The 19,923-nt window shown below is 44.0% G+C and overlaps 1 protein-coding gene across 2 annotated transcripts in view; it reads left to right on the top strand.

Annotated features, from left to right (window-relative positions):
• Nucleotides 1-19,923, top strand: part of LOC140727447 (1,4-alpha-glucan-branching enzyme-like) — a 528,898-nt gene that overhangs the window by 273,179 nt on the left and 235,796 nt on the right. For both annotated transcript variants that reach the window (XM_073044749.1, XM_073044748.1), the window contains exon 4: nucleotides 10,433-10,558. In XM_073044749.1, coding sequence (XP_072900850.1) covers nucleotides 10,433-10,558 — 126 coding nt within the window. The remainder of the gene's footprint in view (nucleotides 1-10,432; nucleotides 10,559-19,923) is intronic.

Below are 19,923 nucleotides of genomic sequence, written 5' to 3'. Positions count from 1 at the left end.
TCTGGAATCTCTCCCATCCCCGTTGATAATGAAGGATCATTGCCAGAGACTCAGCAATCTCTTGCCTCGCCTCCCACAGTAGCCTGGGGTACATCTCATCCGCTCCTGGAGACTTAGCTAACTTGATGTTTTCCAAAAGCTCCAGCACATCCTCTTTCTTAATGTCTATATGCTCAAGCTTTTCAATCTTCTGTAAGTTATCCCTACAATCGCCAAGATCCCTTTCCATAGTGAGTAATGAAGTAAAGTATTCATTAAATACCTCTGCTATCTCTTCTGTTTCCATACACCGTTTTCCACTGTTACACTTATAAGATGCTATTCTCTAGCATCTTATCTCTTGCTCTTTACATACTTTTAGAAAGCCTTGGGGTTTTCCTTAATCCTGTTCACCAAGGTCTTCTCATGGCCCCTTCTGGCTCTCTTAATTTCATTCTTAAGCTCCTTCCTGCTAGCCTTATAATCTTTTAAATCTCTATCATTGCCTAGTTTTTTGAACCTTTCATAAGCTTTTCTTTCTTTCTTGACTAGATTTTCAACAGCCTTTATAATCCATGGTTCCTGTACCCAACCATCCTTTCTCTGTCTCATTGGAATGTACCTATGCAGAACGCCATGCAAATATCCCCTGAACATTTGCTACATTTCTGTCGTACATTTCCCTGAAAACATCTGTTCTAAATTTATGCTTCCAAACTCCTGCCTGATAGCTTCATATTTCCCCTTACTCCAATGAAACACTTTCCTAAATTGTCTGTTTCTATCCCTCTCTAATGCTATGGTAAAGGAGATAGAATTGTGATCACTGTCTCCAAAATGCTCTCCCATTGAGAGACCTGACACCCAACCAGGTTCATTTCCCAATACCAGATCAAGTACAGCCTCTCTTCTTGTAGGTTTATCTACATATTGTGTCAGGAAAGCTTCCTGAACACACCTAACAAACTCCACCCCATCTAAACCCCTTGCTCTAGGGAGATACCAATCAATATTTGGGAAATTAATAACTCCCACCACGACAACCCTGTTATTATTACACCTTTCCAGGATCTGTCTCCCTTTTTTTACTTTTCAATGTCCCTGTTACTATTGGGTGGTCTATAAAAAAAATCACCCAGTAGAGTTATTGACCCCTTCCTGTTCCTAACTTCCTCCCACAGAGACTCAGTAGATGATCCCTCCATGATTTCTCCTTTTCTGCAGCCGTGACATTATCTCTGATCAACAGTGCCACGCCCCCACCTCTTTTGCCTCCCTCCCTGTCCTTTCCGAAACATCTAAAGCATGGCACTCTAAGTAACCATTCCTGCCCCTGAGCCATCCAAGTCTCTGTAATGGCCACAACATCATAGTTCCAAGTACTGATCCACGCTCTAAGCTCATCCACTTTGTTCATGATGCTTCTTGCCTTAAAATAGACACAGCTCAAACCATTGGTCTGAGCATATGCCTTCTCTATCACCTGCCTATCCTCTCTCTCTCACACTGTCTACAAGCTTTCTCTATTTGTGAGACACAGCTTCTTCCTCCGTCTCTTCAGTTCGGTTCCCACCCCCCAGCAATTCTAGTTTAAACTCTCCCCATTAGCCTTAGCAAACCTCCGCGCCAGGATATTGGTCCCCCTGGGATTCAAGTGCAACCCGTCCTTTTTGTACAGGTCACACCTGCCCCAAAAGAGGTCCCAATGATTCAGAAATCTGAATCTCTGCCCCCTGCTCCAATCCCTCAGCCACGCATTTATCCTCCACCTCATTCTATTCCTATCCTTACTGTTGCGTGGCGCAGGCTGTAATCCTGAGATTACTTCCTTTGAGGTCCTGCTTCTCAACTTCCTTCCTAACTCCCTGTAGTCTGTTTTCAGAACACCCTCCCTTTTCCTGCCTATGTCGTTGGTACCAATATATACCATGACCTCTGGCTGTTCTCCTTCCCACTTCAGGATATATTGGACATGATCCGAAACATCCCGGACCCTGGCACCTGAGAGGCAAACTACCATCCGAGTTTCTTTCTTGTGTCTACAGATTCGCCTGTCTGACCCCCTAACTATAGAGTCCCCTATCACTACTGCCTTCCTCTTTCTTTCCCTACACTTCTGAGCCACAGGGCCAGACTCTGTGCCAGAGGCACGGCCACTGCCGCTTCCCCCAGGTAGTCTGTCCCCCCCAACAGTACTCAAACAGGAGTACTTATTGTTATGGGGGACAGCCACAGGGGTATTCTCTAATATCTGACTCTTCCCCTTCCCCCTCCTGACTGTGACACACTTGTCTGTCTCCCGAGGCCCCGGTGTGACTCGTTGCCTCTAGCTCCTCTCTATCACCTCCTCACTTTCCCTGACCAGACGAAGGTCATCGAGCTGCATCTCCTATTCCCTAACACGGTCCCTAAGGAGCTGCAGCTTGACACATCTGGCGTACATGTGGCCGTCTGGGAGAGAGTGGGAGTACCCCAAACTTTCCACATCTTATACAGAGCACAGAACACAGACATACTTCCTGTTTCGGTTCCTCACAGGTAACTTACCTCGCCACTGACAGGCCACGTACAATGGGCAAATACTCTCGAAGCTCCCTTTTTAAATAACTGCCTCAGACCTGCGAGAAATCCCTCTTAGTAAAGCTTTGTTGACACCGCTGATAGGCCACGTACATAAACTTTTCTAAGATGAGGGTCCAGAAACTGTTACAATTCTCAAGGTGAGACCTCACCAGTGTCTTATAAAGCCTCAGCATTACATCCTTGCTCTTGTATTCTAGACCTCTTGAAATGAATGCTAACATTACATTTGCCTTCATCATCACTGACTCTACTTGCAAGTAACCTTTCGGGTGTCCTGCACAAAGACTCACAAGTCCCTTTGCATCTCAGATTTTTGGATTTTCTCCCCGTTTAGAAAACAGTGCCCCGTTCTCCTAATCTGTCTAAGTCCTTCTGCATCCTACCTGTTTCCTCAATACTACCTGCCCCTTAACCAACTTCCATATCATCTGTAAACTTGGCAACAATGCCATCTATTCCATCATCTAAATCATTGATATGCAGCATAAAAAGAAGTGATCCCAACACCGACCCATGTGGAACACCACTAGTCACTGGCAGCCAACCAGAAAAGGATTATTTTATTCCCACTCGCCACCTCCTACAGATCAGCCAATGCTCTAACCATACCAGTAACTTTCATGTAATGTCATGGGCTCTTGGGAAGCAGCCTCATGTGTGGTGCTTCTGAAAGTCCAAATATGCAACATCCTCTGCATCCCCTTTATCTATCCTACCTGTAATCTCCTTAAAGAATTCCAACAGGTTTGTCAGGCAGTATTTTCCCTTAAGGAAACCATGCTGACTTTGTCCTATTTTGTCCTGTGTCACCAAGCACTCCCTAACCTCATCCTTTACAATTGACTCCAACATACTCCCAACCACTGAGGTCAGACTAACTAGTTTGTAATTTCCTTTCTATTGTCTCTCTCCATTTTTGAAGAGTGGAATGAAATGTGCAATTTTTCAGTCCTCCGGAACCATGCCAGAATCTATTTACTCTTGAAAAATCATTACTAATGCCTTCACAATCTCATCAGCTACCTGTTTTAGAACCCTGGGGTGTTGTCCAGCTGGTCCAAGTGACTTATCTACCTACCGACCTTTCAGTTTCCAAAGTACCATCTTTCCAGCAATAGCAGATGCATTCATTTCTTCTATTGACACCCTCGAACTTCCAGCATACTATTTGTGTCTTCCACAGGGAACACAGATGCCAAATACTTACTCAGTTCATCTGCCATTTCTTTGCCCCCCGTTACTATCTCGGCAATGTCATTTTCCTGCAGTCTTTTATTTACTCTTGCCTCTCTTTTAGTCGCTATACATCTTTAAAAAACCTTTGGTATCATTTTTGATATTATTGGCTAGCTTACCTTCCTATTTAATCTTTCACCCACATGGTTTTTCTTAGTTGTTTTTTGTTAGTTTTTAAGAATTCTGAATCCTCTAAATTCCCACTTATTTTTGTTCCATTCAATGCCTTCTCTTTTGCTTTTATGTTGGTTTAACTTCCCTACTCAGGCACAGTTAAGTCATGATGTCTTGGCCCGAATCGTCAACTGTTCTCTTTTCCATGGACGCTGCCTGGCCTGTTGAGTTCCTCCAGCATTTTGTGTGCATTGCACAGTTAAGTCATCCTTCCTTTAGAGTACTTCCTCTTCTTTGAGATGTATCTATCCTTCACCTTCCAAACTGCTCCCAGAAACTCCAGCCATTGCTCCTCTGCCATCATTCCTGCCAGTGTCCCCTTCCAGTCTCTTTACACCTCTGTAATTCCCTTTACTCCACTGTAATACTGATAATTCTGACTTTAGCTTCTCCCTCTCTAGTTGCAGGGTGAATTCTATCACATTATGATCACTGTTTCCTAAGGGTTCCATTGCCTTAAGCTCCCTAATCATATTCGGTCTATTATACAACATCCAATCCAGAATTGCATATCCCCTAGTGGGTTCAATCACGAGTTGTTCCAAAAAGCAATCTCTACGATTTCTACGAATTTCTACAATTTCTACAAATTTTGTCTCGGAATCCAGCATCAACTTCTGATCTGCCTGCATATTGAAATTCCCCAAGAATAATATGACATTCCCTTTTGACATGTTTTTTCTATCGTCCTGGCTACTGTTTGGAGGCCTATAAATAACTCCCTTCAGGTTCTTCTTACCCTTGCAGTTTCTTGTTTCTACTGTTACGAACCCCGTAACTGGGTCACTTACCAGCAAAGATGGAGAGGTCCGTTGAAGTCTGATACTATTTTTAACAGTATTTATTAGTAAAAAGACACAAAAATAATATCAATGCAAACATACAGATAATATACGTCGTCAATACTAAATCTGAAAGTGCGGGTATAATAATAATCAATGAGAAATAAGCTCTATCGTTGTCTAGGGGATAATGTATTGTCCGATGGAAATATAAAAGTCACTCAGTTCATGCAGGCTTCAGCCTTTGGGGACCGCTGGGTTTGCAATTGTTGGAGAGAGAGAGATTTTGAGAAAAGAAACTTGCCGGCTTTCCTTGATCCGATCTTGATCCGTATTCGTCCTTTAGCGAGGCCGTTCTGTGGAGGACTTGTCATCCAGGCAAGGATGGACACACACACACAAGTCCCCACCGGTCTCATACGTTTCTCCTGGTGTGTCTGAAGGGGTTGTTCCCCAGACCCTCTTTTATCCTTAGTCATGGGGTCTCAGGTGTCAATCAGGTTGGGATGATGCAATCCCTCAACCAGCCCACTCTGGTCATCCCCTGAGGGCTTCAATGAATAGTACAGTACTCAATACACAATTCCGTCTCCTTGAGACAATGGCCGTTATCCGTGGCTTTGTCTTGCTGAGGGGCCAGGACACATTCCAAAACCTTGAGGATTCTCTCTCATTTCCTGGGTCCAAGACCCGAATTAATAGCGATCTTGCGATTCTCAAGAAGGAGGGGGCGACTTTGTACCCTTCGGCCCCTCAGAGTTGTGGCACATTCGTAACAGTACCCACAAGGATTCCACATCTTCTGATCCTATGTCACCTTTTTCTAAAGATTTAATTTCAATTTTTACCGGCAGAGCCACTCCTCCTCCTCCTCTGCCTACCTACCTGTCCTTTCAATACAATGTGTACCCTTGGATATTAGTCTCCCAACTAGAATTGTCTTTCAGCCATGACTCCATGATGCCCACAATGTCATACGTGCCAGTCTCTAATGCACTACAAGATCATATGTCTTATTTTATATACCATGTGCAAATATAACACCTTCAGTCCTGTATCTGTCACCCTTTTCAATTTTGTCCCCCTTTTACACTGCAACCTACCTCACTGACTACAATTTTGCCCCATCATCTCCCTGTCCTTTCTGGCAGTCTCAAAATACCCTGTCTCTACTTGTAAACCAACATCCCTCAAAGAAGAGGATCAGAGGGATCTTGGATTCCGAGTACATAGGGCGCTCAAAGCAGCTGTGCAGGTTGACTCTGTGGTTAAGAAGGCGTACAGTGTATTGGCCTTCATCAACCATGGAATTGAATTTAGGAGCCAAGAGGTACTGTTGCAGTTATATTGGACCCTGGTCAGACCCCACTTGGAGTACTGTGTTCAATTCTGGTCGCCTCACTACAGGAAGGATGTGGAAGCCATAGAAAGGGCGCAGAGGAGATTTACAAGGATGTTGCCTAGATTGGGGAGTATGCCTTATGAAAACAGGTTGAGTGAACTCGGCCTTTTCCCCTTGGAGCAACAGAGGATGAGAGGTGACCTGATAGAGGTGTATAAGATGATGAGAGGCATTGATCGTGTGGATAAGCAGAGGCTTTTTCCCAGGGCTGAAATGGCTGCCACAAGAGGACACAGGTTTAAGGTGCTTGGGAGTAGGTACAGAGGAGATGTTAGAGGTAAGTTTTTTACACAAAGACTGGTGAGTGTGTGGAATGGGCTGCTGACAACGATGGTGGAGGCGGATATGATAGAGTCTTTTAAGAGACTTTTGGACAGGTACATGGAGTTTAGAAAAATGGAAGGCTATGGGTAAACCTAGTAATTTCTAAGACATGTTCGGCACAGCATTGTGGGTCGAAGGGCCTGTATTGTACTGTAGGTTTTCTATGTTTCTATCCCTATCCTCAGTCCAATCACTCCAGTTCCCATCCCTATGCCAAATTACTTTAAATCATCCCCATCAGCTCTAGTAAACCTGCCTGCAAAGATATTTTCAGGTGTAGTCCGTCCCTTTTGAAAAGATCATACCTTCCCCAGAAGAGATCCATAAATCTGAAACCTTTCCTCCTGCATCAGTTTCTCAGCCACACATTCATCAGCCACATCATCCAATTCTTGCCCTCAACGGCATACTGCACAGGAGAATAATCCATAGATCGTTACTCTGGAGATGCTCCTTTTCAGCTTTTTACTTAGCTCTCTTTAGGACCCCCTCTCTTTTCCTTCCTATGTCATTGATATCAATATCTACCAAGACATCTGGCTGTTCACCCTCCCCTTTTTGAATGTTGTGGACATGATCCAAGATGTCCCTGACCCTGGCACCTGAGAGACAAGGTACTATCTGAAGGTCTCTATCGCATCCACAGACTCATCTACTCCTCTAGCTATGGAATCTCCCATCACCACTGCATTCCTCCTCTGCCCCTTCCTTCTGAGCCACAGCCTGAGACCCAGTCACTATGGCCCCCTCCCCCACTAGGTCATTTCTCCACCCCCACCCAACAGTATCCAACACATTATACTTGTTATTGAAGGAAATGGCCATAGGGGTCGTCTGTACCAGCTGCCAATTTCCTTTCCTTCTGACAGTCACCCATTCACCTGCCTCCTGCAACCAAGGAGTTGCAACTTTGCTGTAGCTCCTATCTATTACCTCCTCAATTTCCCTGATGAGCTGAAGGTCATTGAGTTGCAGCTCCAGTTCGTTAACTCATTCTCTGAGGAGCTGCAGCTCGGTGTACATGGTGCAGATGTGGTTATCTGGGAGGCTAGTGCTGTCCCAGGATTCCCACATCTCACATACAGATGGAAACACAGTCACTGGAGCCATCCTTACTGCCCAAACGATGCACTTACAGATGAAAAATGAGCAACAACAAGCTTACCAGGGACTTACATCACCCACGCTTGTTCGCCAAAGCCAAAAGTCTCTCCATGCTAACACTGCCCCACTCCAACAATATTGACAGTTATCTCTGTGTGATGTCTTTTTAAATCTTAAATACAGCATTGGTACTGTTCTTAGCCTCACAGTCATAAGTGCAAAGCAAGTAGTGCAGGGGCTAAGCACACAGCCTTGTGCATCTGTGCTGGTAGAGAACATGGAGGAGATGTTGCCATTCCAAACTGACTGAGGTCTGCAAGTGAGGAAATCAAGGATCCAGTTGCACCAGGAGGTATGAAAGCCCCAGTCTTGAAGCTCATTGATTAGTTTTGAAGGGATGATGGTATTGAATGCTCACTAAAGGGCATCCTGATGTGTGTATCTTTGCTGTCCAGATGTTGTGAGGTTAAGTGAAGAGTCAATGTAATGGCATTTGCTGTTGGTCTGTTGTGATGGTAGGAAAATTGGAGCTGATCCAAGTCACTTGACTGGCAGGAGTTGATATATTTCATCACCAACCTGTCACTGTGGATGTATGTGCTCCTGTATGATGGTCATTGAGGCAGGTTCTCCTTAGACACTGGTGTAACTGAAGCTTGTGTGAAATAGGTGGGTACCTGAAGTGAGTGGTTAAAGATATCAGTGAGCACCCAGCCAGTTGATCAGTACTGATCTTTAGTACTCGGCCAGTACCCCATCTGGGCTGGATTCTTTCCATGGGTTCACCCTCCTGAAGGATGCTCTCACATCAGACTCAGAGTCTGAAATCACAGGATAATTGGGGTCTGTGGGAGTTCATTATGGTTCTTCCATGTTTTGATGGTCAAAGCTAGCATAAGAGGTATTGAGATTATCTGGGAACGAAGCCTTGTTGTTGATCAGCATATAGGAGGGAAACTGAAAACCTGACTGAGTGGTGCCACAACAACCTCTCATTCAATGACTAAGGAGCTGATTATTGACTTCAGGAGAAGAAAATCGGAGGTCCTTGATCCAATCCTCATCAAGGGATCAGAGGTGGAGAGGGTCAGTGTTATCACCTCAGAGGACCTGTCCCAGCACGTCAGTTTCATACAAAGAAAGCACAGCAGAGCCTCTACTTAGAAGTTTGAGAAGATTCAGCCTATCATTTAAAACTCTGACAAAACTTCTGTAGATGTGTGGCAAAGAATATATTGACTTGTTGCATCACAGCCTGGTATGGAAACACCAATTCCCTTGAATGGAAAATCCTACAAAAAGTAGTGGATATGGCCCAGTCCATCATAGGTAAAGCCCTCCCCACCATTGAGCATATCGACATGGAGTGTTATCACAGGAAAGCAGCATCCATCATCAGAGACAACCACAACTCAGGTCATGCTCTCTTCTCACTGCTGCCATTGGCTCAGGAACAGTTATTACCCCTCAACCATCAGGCTCTGGAACCAGAGGGGATAACTTCACTCACCCCAACACTGAACTGTTTCTACAACCTATGGACTCATTTGCAAGGACTCTTCATCTCATATTTATGATATTTATTGCTTAATTATTTATTATTATTCTTTTTGTAATTGCACAGTTTGTCATCTTTCATGCTGGTTGTCTGTTCTATTGGGTGTGGTCTTTCATTGATTCTGTTGTGTTTCTGGTATTTACTGTGAATGCCAGCAAGAAAATGAATCTCAGGGCTGCATATGGTAACATATATATAGTTTGATAATAAATTTACTTCGAATTTTGAAATGTTTAGTAGTTGAAATTTAACAATTTCCCTTGAGAATATGAAGGGAAGTTTTTCAGGCATCACTAGATGGGTTGAAGGTGTCTTTCTGTGCTGTAGTGTTCTATGACTAAGATAATGTAGACCATTCAGCCCTTTGCCCCAGCTTGCCATTAATGCCAATCGTGACTGATTTGCCATAGAAACACCGTGTCTCCATACTCTCCCACACTCCTTGATTTCTGCTGCATCTGGAAATCTCTGTTGCTTCCTTCTGAAAATCCACAGTAACCTCCTTAGCCCCCTGTGGGAGGCAGATCTGCTCAGCTCAGCTCCCTTATCTTCTCTCTATGACCCGTGACAAGCTGCTGCTTGCCCCTGCGGTTAGAGCACATCAAAATGTCCCAAGACTCTTCAGAAATGTCCCAAGCTTCTGCTGGCACAAATGAAAGCTGATGAAAGGAAATTGAAACAGGTGGTACAACCTGAGCAGCCTGAACTGTCAGGAAGGAGGGGAGAGTAATGAAGAGGTTTCTGGGCCCAAGTATCTGAAGGAGTGGATACTGGTGATGGAGTTAATGAAATCATAGCAGAAATCAAGGGATGACATGATCAGAGAGTTCAGAGAGGTTAAAGAAACAGGAGGGTGCTGAGGTTCTGATCAGTGAACCAGCATTACTTGGAATGAACTGCCTCACTAGCTTTTTGTTCATTTTATTTAGAGATACAGCATGGAATGGGGCCTTCTGACCCACCAAGTCATGCGGCCCAGCAACTTACTGATTTAGTTCTAGTCTAATTACAGAACGGTTTACAACTTCACATACAAAATGCTGGTGGAACGCAGCAGGCCAGGCAGCATCTGTAGGAAGAAGTATAGTTGACGTTTCGGGCAGAGACCCTTCGTCAGATGCTGCCTGGCCAGCTGCGTTCCTCCAGCATTTTGTGTGTGTTGCTTGAATTTCCAGCATCTGCAGATTTCCTCATGTTTACAGCTTACAACTTGTTGGAGTACATCAATTTATTGTTACGATGTGAGTCTAATGTAAGCTAAACTAACCAAGCAACTGTTTTCTTCCGAAGGTGGTGATTGAGGACAGTACTGGTCAGCAGCTTTACCGCATCTCTCCCTGGGCAAGATATGTCACCCGCCAGGTGAACTCCAGGATCTACGATTGGGTGCACTGGCAGCCACCCCACCGATACATAGTAAGCAGTTCCTTTGTATTCATCCTGGAAAAAGCTTCAACACAGAAGGCATTGTCCTAGTTTTTAACCTTCTGACTGAAAGCACAAAACCAAACAAAAAATCAGGAAGAATTGTGTATTAGAATTTTGGAGATTAAGGGTTATGTCTTGTACACATGGGGTGGTGGATACATGGAAGTGGTAAAGATTACAATGCTTAGAAGGCATGAAGACAGGTCCAGGGAGATATGGCCCAGATCCAGAAACATGGGGTTCATAGACAGACAGCACAATCAGTACGAACAAGCCCATTTCTGAGCCCTATGTTTCTATGATTCTACCAAAAATCTCACAAAATTTGTTGCGATTTTTGTGTAAATCAGACAGCCACTTACAACACGAGGTTGGTTCTTATGAAAGCTCTTAGCTTGAAATGTCAGCTACTTATTCATTTCCGTGGATGCCACCTATCCCATTGAGTTCCTCCAGCATTTTATATGTGTTACAAAGGTTGTTCGAATTGTGAATACTATGCCTTGTAGGTTACAGCAAGACATTGACAGGTTGCAGAGCTGGGCTGAGAAGTGGTAGATGGAGTTCATCACAGAAACTTGTGAAGTGATTCACTCTGGAAAGTCGAACTTGAAAGCAGAATACAGGGTTAATGGCAGGATCCTTCACAGTGAAGGAACGGGGTTAATGTTAGGATCCTTCACAGTGAAGGAACGGAGTTAATGGTAGGATCCTTCACAGTGAAGGAACGGGGTTAATGTTAGGATCCTTCACAGTGAAGCAACGGGGTTAATGGTAGGATCCTTCACAGTGAAGGAACGGGGTTAATGTTAGGATCCTTCACAGTGAGGGAACGGGGTTAATGGTAGGATCCTTCACAGTGAAGGAACGGGGTTAATGTTAGGATCCTTCACAGTGAGGGAACGGGGTTAATGTTAGGATCCTTCACAGTGAGGGAACGGGGTTAATGTTAGAATCCTTCACAGTGAAGGAACGGGGTTAATGGTAGGATCCTTCACAGTGAAGGAACGGGGTTAATGTTAGGATCCTTCACAGTGAAGGGACGGGGTTAATGGTAGGATCCTTCACAGTGAAGGAACGGGGTTAATGTTAGGATCCTTCACAGTGAAGGAACGGGGTTAATGGTAGGATCCTTCACAGTGAAGGAACGGGGTTAATGTTAGGATCCTTCACAGTGAAGGAACGGGGTTAATGGTAGGATCCTTCACAGTGAAGGAACGGGGTTAATGGTAGGATCCTTCACAGTGAAGGAACGGGGTTAATGGTAGGATCCTTCACAGTGAAGGAACGGGGTTAATGGTAGGATCCTTCACAGTGAAGGAACGGGGTTAATGGTAGGATCCTTCACAGTGAAGGAACGGGGTTAATGGTAGGATCCTTCACAGTGAAGGAACGGGGTTAATGTTAGGATCCTTCACAGTGAAGGAACGGGGTTAATGTTAGGATCCTTCACAGTGAAGGAACGGGGTTAATGGTAGGATCCTTCACAGTGAAGGAACGGGGTTAATGTTAGGTTCCTTCACAGTGAAGGAACGGGGTTAATGGTAGAATCCTTCACAGTGAAGGAACGGGGTTAATGTTAGGATCCTTCACAGTGAAGGAACGGGGTTAATGGTAGGATCCTTCACAGTGAGGGAACGGGGTTAATGTTAGAATCCTTCACAGTGAAGGAACGGGGTTAATGGTAGGATCCTTCACAGTGAAGGAACGGGGTTAATGGTAGGATCCTTCACAGTGAAGGAACGGGGTTAATGGTAGGATCCTTCACAGTGAAGGAACGGGGTTAATGGTAGGATCCTTCACAGTGAAGGAACGGGGTTAATGTTAGGATCCTTCACAGTGAGGGAACGGGGTTAATGGTAGGATCCTTCACAGTGAAGGAACGGGGTTAATGGTAGGATCCTTCACAGTGAAGGAACGGGGTTAATGGTAGGATCCTTCACAGTGAAGGAACGGGGTTAATGGTAGGATCCTTCACAGTGAAGGAACGGGGTTAATGGTAGGATCCTTCACAGTGAAGGAACGGGGTTAATGTTAGGATCCTTCACAGTGAAGGAACGGAGTTAATGGTAGGATCCTTCACAGTGAAGGAACGGGGTTAATGGTAGGATCCTTCACAGTGAAGGAACGGGGTTAATGGTAGGATCCTTCACAGTGAAGGAACGGGGTTAATGGTAGGATCCTTCACAGTGAAGGAACGGGGTTAATGGTAGGATCCTTCACAGTGAAGGAACGGGGTTAATGTTAGGATCCTTCACAGTGAAGGAACGGGGTTAATGGTAGGATCCTTCACAGTGAAGGAACGGGGTTAATGTTAGGATCCTTCACAGTGAAGGAACGGGGTTAATGGTAGGATCCTTCACAGTGAAGGAACGGGGTTAATGTTAGGATCCTTCACAGTGAAGGAACGGGGTTAATGGTAGGATCCTTCACAGTGAAGGAACGGGGTTAATGGTAGGATCCTTCACAGTGAGGGAACGGGGTTAATGTTAGAATCCTTCACAGTGAAGGAACGGGGTTAATGGTAGGATCCTTCACAGTGAAGGAACGGGGTTAATGGTAGGATCCTTCACAGTGAAGGAACGGGGTTAATGTTAGGATCCTTCACAGTGAAGGAACGGGGTTAATGGTAGGATCCTTCACAGTGAAGGAACGGGGTTAATGTTAGGATCCTTCACAGTGAAGGAACGGGGTTAATGGTAGGATCCTTCACAGTGAAGGAACGGGGCTAATGTTAGGATCCTTCACAGTGAAGGAACGGGGTTAATGTTAGGATCCTTCACAGTGAAGGAACGGGGCTAATGTTAGGATCCTTCACAGTGAAGGAACGGGGTTAATGTTAGGATCCTTCACAGTGAAGGAACGGTGGGGTGGTGGTGGTTGAGGTCCACCTTCATAGATTCCTCAACATTGGTGTGCAAGTTGATAAGGTGGTTAAGGAGATAAGTGGTTGCTAACCTTCTTTAGTTGAGTTTGTTGAGTTCAAGGTAATGTTGCAGCTCTACATAATCTGTTAGACCACACTTAGAGTATTGTGTTCAGTTCTGGTCACATTGTAGGAAGTAAGTGGAAGCTTTAGAGAGGGTGCAGAGGAAATTTACCAGGATGCTGTCAGGATTAGAGAATTTATGAGGAAAGGTTATGTGAACTTGGGCTTTTTTCTTTGAAGTAACAGTGAATGAGAGCCAATTTACAGAGGTGTGTCAGATTATGAGAGGTATCGATCAAGTGGTCAGTCAGAGATTTTTTCCCAGAGCAGCAATGGCCAATACCAAAGGACATACACTGAACATGAATGGAGAAAGTTGTAAGGAGAGGAATGTTTTACACAGAGTGTTGGGTGCCTGGAATGCACTGCCAGGCTGATGAATAGGGACATTAACATGGCAAACAGGTGTAAGAAAGATGTAAGAGCTATGGGCTGTGTCAGAGGAAGGTAAAAGAAGCTTGGAGAGAAGCTGGTTTTTTTTTAACTGTTCGGGGCAAAGAGGCTAGACTGCGCAGGCGTGTGATGTAGCACGCCAAAGGTTTAAGAAGAAAGACCACCATATACAGCAGCCATCGTCAAAGTGGACTGAGGCAGAGTGGGAGGGCTTTGGCTCAATCAGGCTTCGGCAAGAACAGGCAGAGGCGAGGTTTGAACGAGGCACGACTGCACAAGCGCATGAAAGTCGGCCCATGAGGCAGTGGGGGAATTTAAATAGCGAGCAGAGGCTGAGTACGAGCTTCACTCCAGGTGAGGTAAGGCCGGGTAAGCTCCTTTAATTAATCTAATTAGATTAGGAGGAGGTAATAGAGGCAGCAGTTAGGGCAGTTGAGTACTCCGTTTGCAGTATGTGGGAAGTCAGGGCAAGCACTGTTGTCCCTGATGACTACACCTGCAAAAGGTGCATCCAGCTGCAGCTCCTGACAAACCGTGTTAGGGAACTGGAGCTGGAGCTGGATCTGGATCAATTTCGGATCATTCGGGAGGCAGAGGCAGAAATAGACAGGAGTTTCAGGGAGATAGTCACCCCTAGGAATCAGGAGACAGGTAGTTTGGTGAATGTCAGGAGAGGGAGGGGAATAGACAGGAAGAGCAGAGCATCCCTATGGCCGTTCCCATCAACAATAAGTATACCGTTTTGGATACTGTTGGTGGGGACGACCTACCAGGGACAAGTTGCAGTGGTTGCGTCTCTGGCACCGAGACTGGACCCTCAGCTCAGAAAGGAAGGAGGGAAAAGAGGAGAGCAGTAGTGATAGGGGATTCGATAGTTAGGGGCACAGATAGGAGGTTCTGTGGAAGAGAGCGAGAATCCCGGATGGTCTGTTGCCTCCCTGGTGCCAGGGTTTGCGATATCTCGGATCGAGTTCTCAGTATTCTCAAGAGGGAGGGTGAACAGCCAGATGTCGTGGTCCATGTAGGAACCAATGACGTGGGTAGGAAGAATGAGGAGGTCCTGAAAGGTGAGTTTAGGGAGCAAGGTGCCAAGTTAAAAGACAGGACCTCCAGGATAGCAAACTCAGCATTGCTACCAGTGCCACGTGCAGGTGGGTTTAGAAACAGTAAGGTAGTGCAGACCAACACGTGGCTGAAGACATGGTGCAGGAGGGAGGGCTTCAGGTTTATAGATAATTGGGCAGTTTTCCAGGGAAGGTGGGACCTGTTCCGGCGGGACAGTTTACATCTGAACTGGAGGGGGACAAATATTCTTGCAGGTAGGTTTGCTAGAGAGGCTCCAGTGGATTTAAACTAGATACGAGGGGGGAGGGGAACCAGAGTGTAGGAACAGATGTATGGGAGAAGGAAGAAAAAGAAGACAGTAAAGTTCTTTATACTGTTAGAGATAAACAGAGAGGAAGAGGTGGAGAATTTCTTAAATGCAATTATTTTAATGCTAGGAGCATTGTAAGAAAGGTGGATGAGCTTAGAGCATGGATTGACACCTGGAAATATGACGTTGTAGCTATTAGTGAAACATGGTTGCAGGAGGGGTGTGATTGGCAACTAAATATTCCTGGATTTCGTTGCTTCAGGTATGATAGAATCAGAGAGACAAGAGGGGGAGGTGTCGCGTTGCTTGTCAGGGAAAATATTACAGCGGTGCTCTGGCAGGATAGATTAGAGGGCTCGTCTAGGGAGGCTATTTGGATGGACTTGAGGAATGGGAAAGGTGTAGTAACACTTATAGGAGTGTATTGTAGATCACCGAATGGAGAGCGAGAATTGGAGGAGCAAATTTGTAAGGAGATAGCAGATATTTGTAGTAAGCACAAGGTTGTGATTGTGGGACATTTTAATTTTCCACACGTAGACTGGGAAGCCCATACTGTAAAAGGGGTGGATGGTTTGGAGTTTGTAAAATGTGTGCAGGATAGTTTTTTGCAGCAATACATAGAGGTACCAACTAGAGAAGGGGCAGTGTTGGATCTTCTGTAAGGGAATGAAATAGGGCAGGTGACGGAGGTATGTGTTGGGGAGCACTTAAGGTCCAGTGATCACAATGCCATTAGTTTCAATATAATTATGGAGAAGGATAGGACTGGACCCAGGGTTGAGATTTTTGATTGGAGGAAGGCTAACTTTGAGGAGATGCGAAAGGATTTAGAAGGAGTGGATTGGGACAATTAGTTTTATGGGAAGGATGTAATAGAGAAATGAAGGTCATTTAAAGGTGAAATTTTGAAGGTACAGAATCTTTATGTTCCTATTAGGTTGAAAGGAAAGGTTAAAAGTTTGAGAGAGCCATGGTTTTCAAGGGATATTGGAAATTTGGTTCGGAAAAAGAGAGATATCTACAATAAATATAGGCAGCATGGAGTAAATGAGGTGCTCGAGAAATATAAAGAATGTAAGAAGAATCTTAAGAAAGAAATTAGAAAAGCTAAAAGGGATGCCTCTTTAATTCATTTGTTTTGGTTTTGCCCTACAATTGAAAAGTTTTGGCGGGAAGTATTTCATACCTTCTCACAACTTTTTAGGGTCCGATTTGACCCAAATCCCCTTACTGCCTTGTTTGGTATTATTGCAAATGAAGATATAACTTTAAATACTCCTAACCTACAGGTTTTAGTTTTTACCTCTCTTTTAGCAAGAAGAGCAATCTTGCTTAAATGGAAGGAGTCTACCCCTCCTACACTTCTTCAATGGCTAAGTGATATTATGTCTTATTTAAATTTGGAAAAGATCCACTGCTCAGTCTTAAATTCGAAACAATCTTTTTATGATATTTGGGGACCTTTCCTAAATTACTTTTCCAATTTATAAAGTTTAACAGTGCACAGACTTTTATGTATATTTTTATCTTCTCTTCTTAAGTGAATATGTCTTTTTTTTCTAATTATCCATTGTCATCCATCAGCTTTTTTCTTTGGTAGTTGGTAGGGGGTTGACTTTTTTTATATAAAAAAAATTCTTTTATGATGTATGACTTTAAATTTTTGATTACAGAGTGGTATACCTTTGTGTTATGCTATAACATTTTGATCAATTTTATTACAATATATGAATGTACACAAGTTATGTTGAGATGTATCTATGTGTTGCACTCTGTAAATCTTGTTTTTTTTCTTCTGAATAAAAATATTGTCAAAAGAAAAGAAAAGAAAAGCTAAAAGAAGATACGAGGTTGCTTTGGCAAGTAAGGTGAAAATAAGTCTGAAGAGTTTCTACAGTTATATTAATAGCAAAAGGATAGTGAGGGATAAAATTGGTCCCTCAGAGAATCAGAATGGACAGCTATGTGTGGAGCTAAGAGAGATAGGGGATATTTTGAACAATTTCTTTTCTTCAGTATTCACTAAGGAGAAGGATATTGAATTGTGTAAGGTAAGGGAAACAAGTAAGGAAGTTATGGAAACTATGACGATTAAAGAGGAGGAAGTACTGGCGCTTTTAAGGAATATAAAAGTGGATAAATCTCCGGGTCCTGACAGGATGTTCCCTAGGACCTTGAGGGAGGTTAGTGTAGAAATAGCAGGGGCTCTGACAGAAATATTTCAAATGCCATTAGAAACGGGGATGGTGCTGGAGGACTGGCGTATTGCTCATGTGGTTCCATTGTTTAAAAAGGGTTCTAAGAGTAAACCTAGCAATTATAGGCCTGTCAGTTTGACGTCAGTGGTGGGTAAATTAATGGAAAGTATTCTTAGAGATGGTATATATACTTATCTGGATAGACAGGGTCTGATTAGGAACAGTCATCATGGATTTGTGCATGGAAGGTCATGTTTGACAAATCTTACTGAATTTTTTGAAGAGGTTCCGAGGAAAGTTGACGAGAGTAAAGCAGTGGATGTTGTCTATATGGACTTCAGTAAGGCCTTTGACAAGGTTCTGCACTGAAGGTTAGTTAGGAAGGTTCAATCGTTAGGTATTAATATTGAAGTAGTAAAATGGATTCAACAGTGGCTGGATGGGAGATGCCAGAGAGTATTGGTGGATAACTGTTTGTCAGGTTGGAGGCCGGACACTAGTTGTATGCCTCAGGGATCTGTACTGGGTTCAGTGTTGTTTGTCATATACATTAATGATCTGGATGATGGGGTGGTAAATTGGATTAGTAAGTATGCAGATGATACTAAGGTAGGTGGTGTTGTGGATAATGAAGTAGGTTTTCAAAGTTTGCAGAGATTTAGGCCAGTTAGAAGAGTGGGCTGAAAGATGGCAGATGGAGTTTATTGCTGATAAGTGTGAGGTGCTACATTTTGGTAGGAATAATCCAAATAGGATATACATGGTAAATGGTAGGGCATTGAAGAATGCAGTAGAGCAGAGTGATCTAGGAATAATGGTGCATAGTTCCCTGAAGGTGGAATCTCATGTGGATAGGGTGGTGAAGAAAGCTTTTGGTATGTTGGCCTTTATAAATCAGAGCATTGAGTATAGTATGTAATGTTAAAATTGTACAAGGCATTGGTAAGGCCAAATTTGGAGTATTGTGTACAGTTCTGGTCACCAAATTATAGGAAAGATGTCAACAAAATAGAGTACAGCGAAGATTTACTAGAATGTTACCTGGATTTCAGCACCTAAGTTACAGAGAAAGGCTGAACAAGTTAGGTCTTTATTCTATGGAGCGTAGAAGGTTGAGGGGGGACTTGATAGAGGTATTTAAAATTATGAGGGGGATAGATAGAGTTGACATGGATAGGCTTTTTCCATTGAGAGTAGGGGAGATTCAAACAAGAGGACATGAGTTGAGAGTTAGGGGGCAAAAGTTTAAGGGTCACATAAGGGGGAATTTCTTTACTCAGAGAGTGGTAGCTGTGTGGAATGAGCTTCAAGTAGAAGTGGTAGAGTCAGGTTTGGTATTGTCATTTAAAGTAAAATTGGATAGGTATATGGACAAGAAAGGAATGGAAGGTCATGGGCTGAGTGCAGGTCAGTGGGACTAGGTGAGAGTAAGCGTTCGGCACGGACTAGAAAGGCCGAGATGGCCTGTTTCCGTTCTGTAATTGTTATATGATAAAGTGGTTAGATTGATCTTGGAGAGGGCTTATATAGGTTGGCAGGATACTGTGGACTGAAAGGTCTGTACTGTGCTGTACTATGCTTTGTTCTTAACAAATAACTCTGGTTTTCGGTTCATGGGCACCAAGGTGGTTGATCCTACTTTGACAAACAGACAGACATACTTTATTGATCCCGAGGGAAACTGGGTTTTGTTACAGTCGCACCAACCAAGAATAGAGTAGAAATATGACAATATAAAACCATAAATAATTAAATAATAATAAGTAAGTAACTTATGCCAAGTGGAAATAAGTCCAGGACCAGCCTATTGGCTCAAGGTGTCTAACACTCCGAGGGAGGAGTTGTAAAGTTTGATGGCCACAGGTAGGAATGACTTCCTATGACGCTCAGTGTTACATCTCGGTGGAATAAGTCTCTGGCTGAATGTACTCCTGTGCCTAACCAGTACATTATGGAGTGGATGGGAGTCATTGTCCAAGATGGCAAGCAACTTGGACAGCATCCTCTTTTCAGACACCACCGTCAGAGAGTCCAGTTCCACCCCCACAACATCACTGACATTACGAATGAGTTTGTTGATTCTGTTGGTGTCTGCTACCCTCAGCCTGCTCTGCCCCTTCTTGTAGACAGCCTCAGTGTTCTTTGACCAGTCCAGTTTATTGTCCATTCGTATCCCCAGGTATTTGTAATCCTCCACCATGTCCACACTGACCCCTTGGATGGAAACAGGGGCCACTGGTGCCTTAGCCCTCCTAAGGTCCACCACCAGCTCCTTAGTCTTTTTCACATTTCACATTAGCAGATGATTCTGCTCACACCATGTGACAAAGTTTCCCACCGTGGCCCAGTATTCCACCTCATCTCCCTTGCTGATGCATCCAACTATGGCAGAGTC

The sequence above is a fragment of the Hemitrygon akajei genome, chromosome 5, assembly GCF_048418815.1.
Source record: "Hemitrygon akajei chromosome 5, sHemAka1.3, whole genome shotgun sequence".
NCBI classification, from domain to species: Eukaryota; Metazoa; Chordata; class Chondrichthyes; order Myliobatiformes; family Dasyatidae; genus Hemitrygon; species Hemitrygon akajei.
Note: the sequence above shows the minus strand (reverse complement) of the source record. Positions and strands in the feature narration are given on the sequence as shown.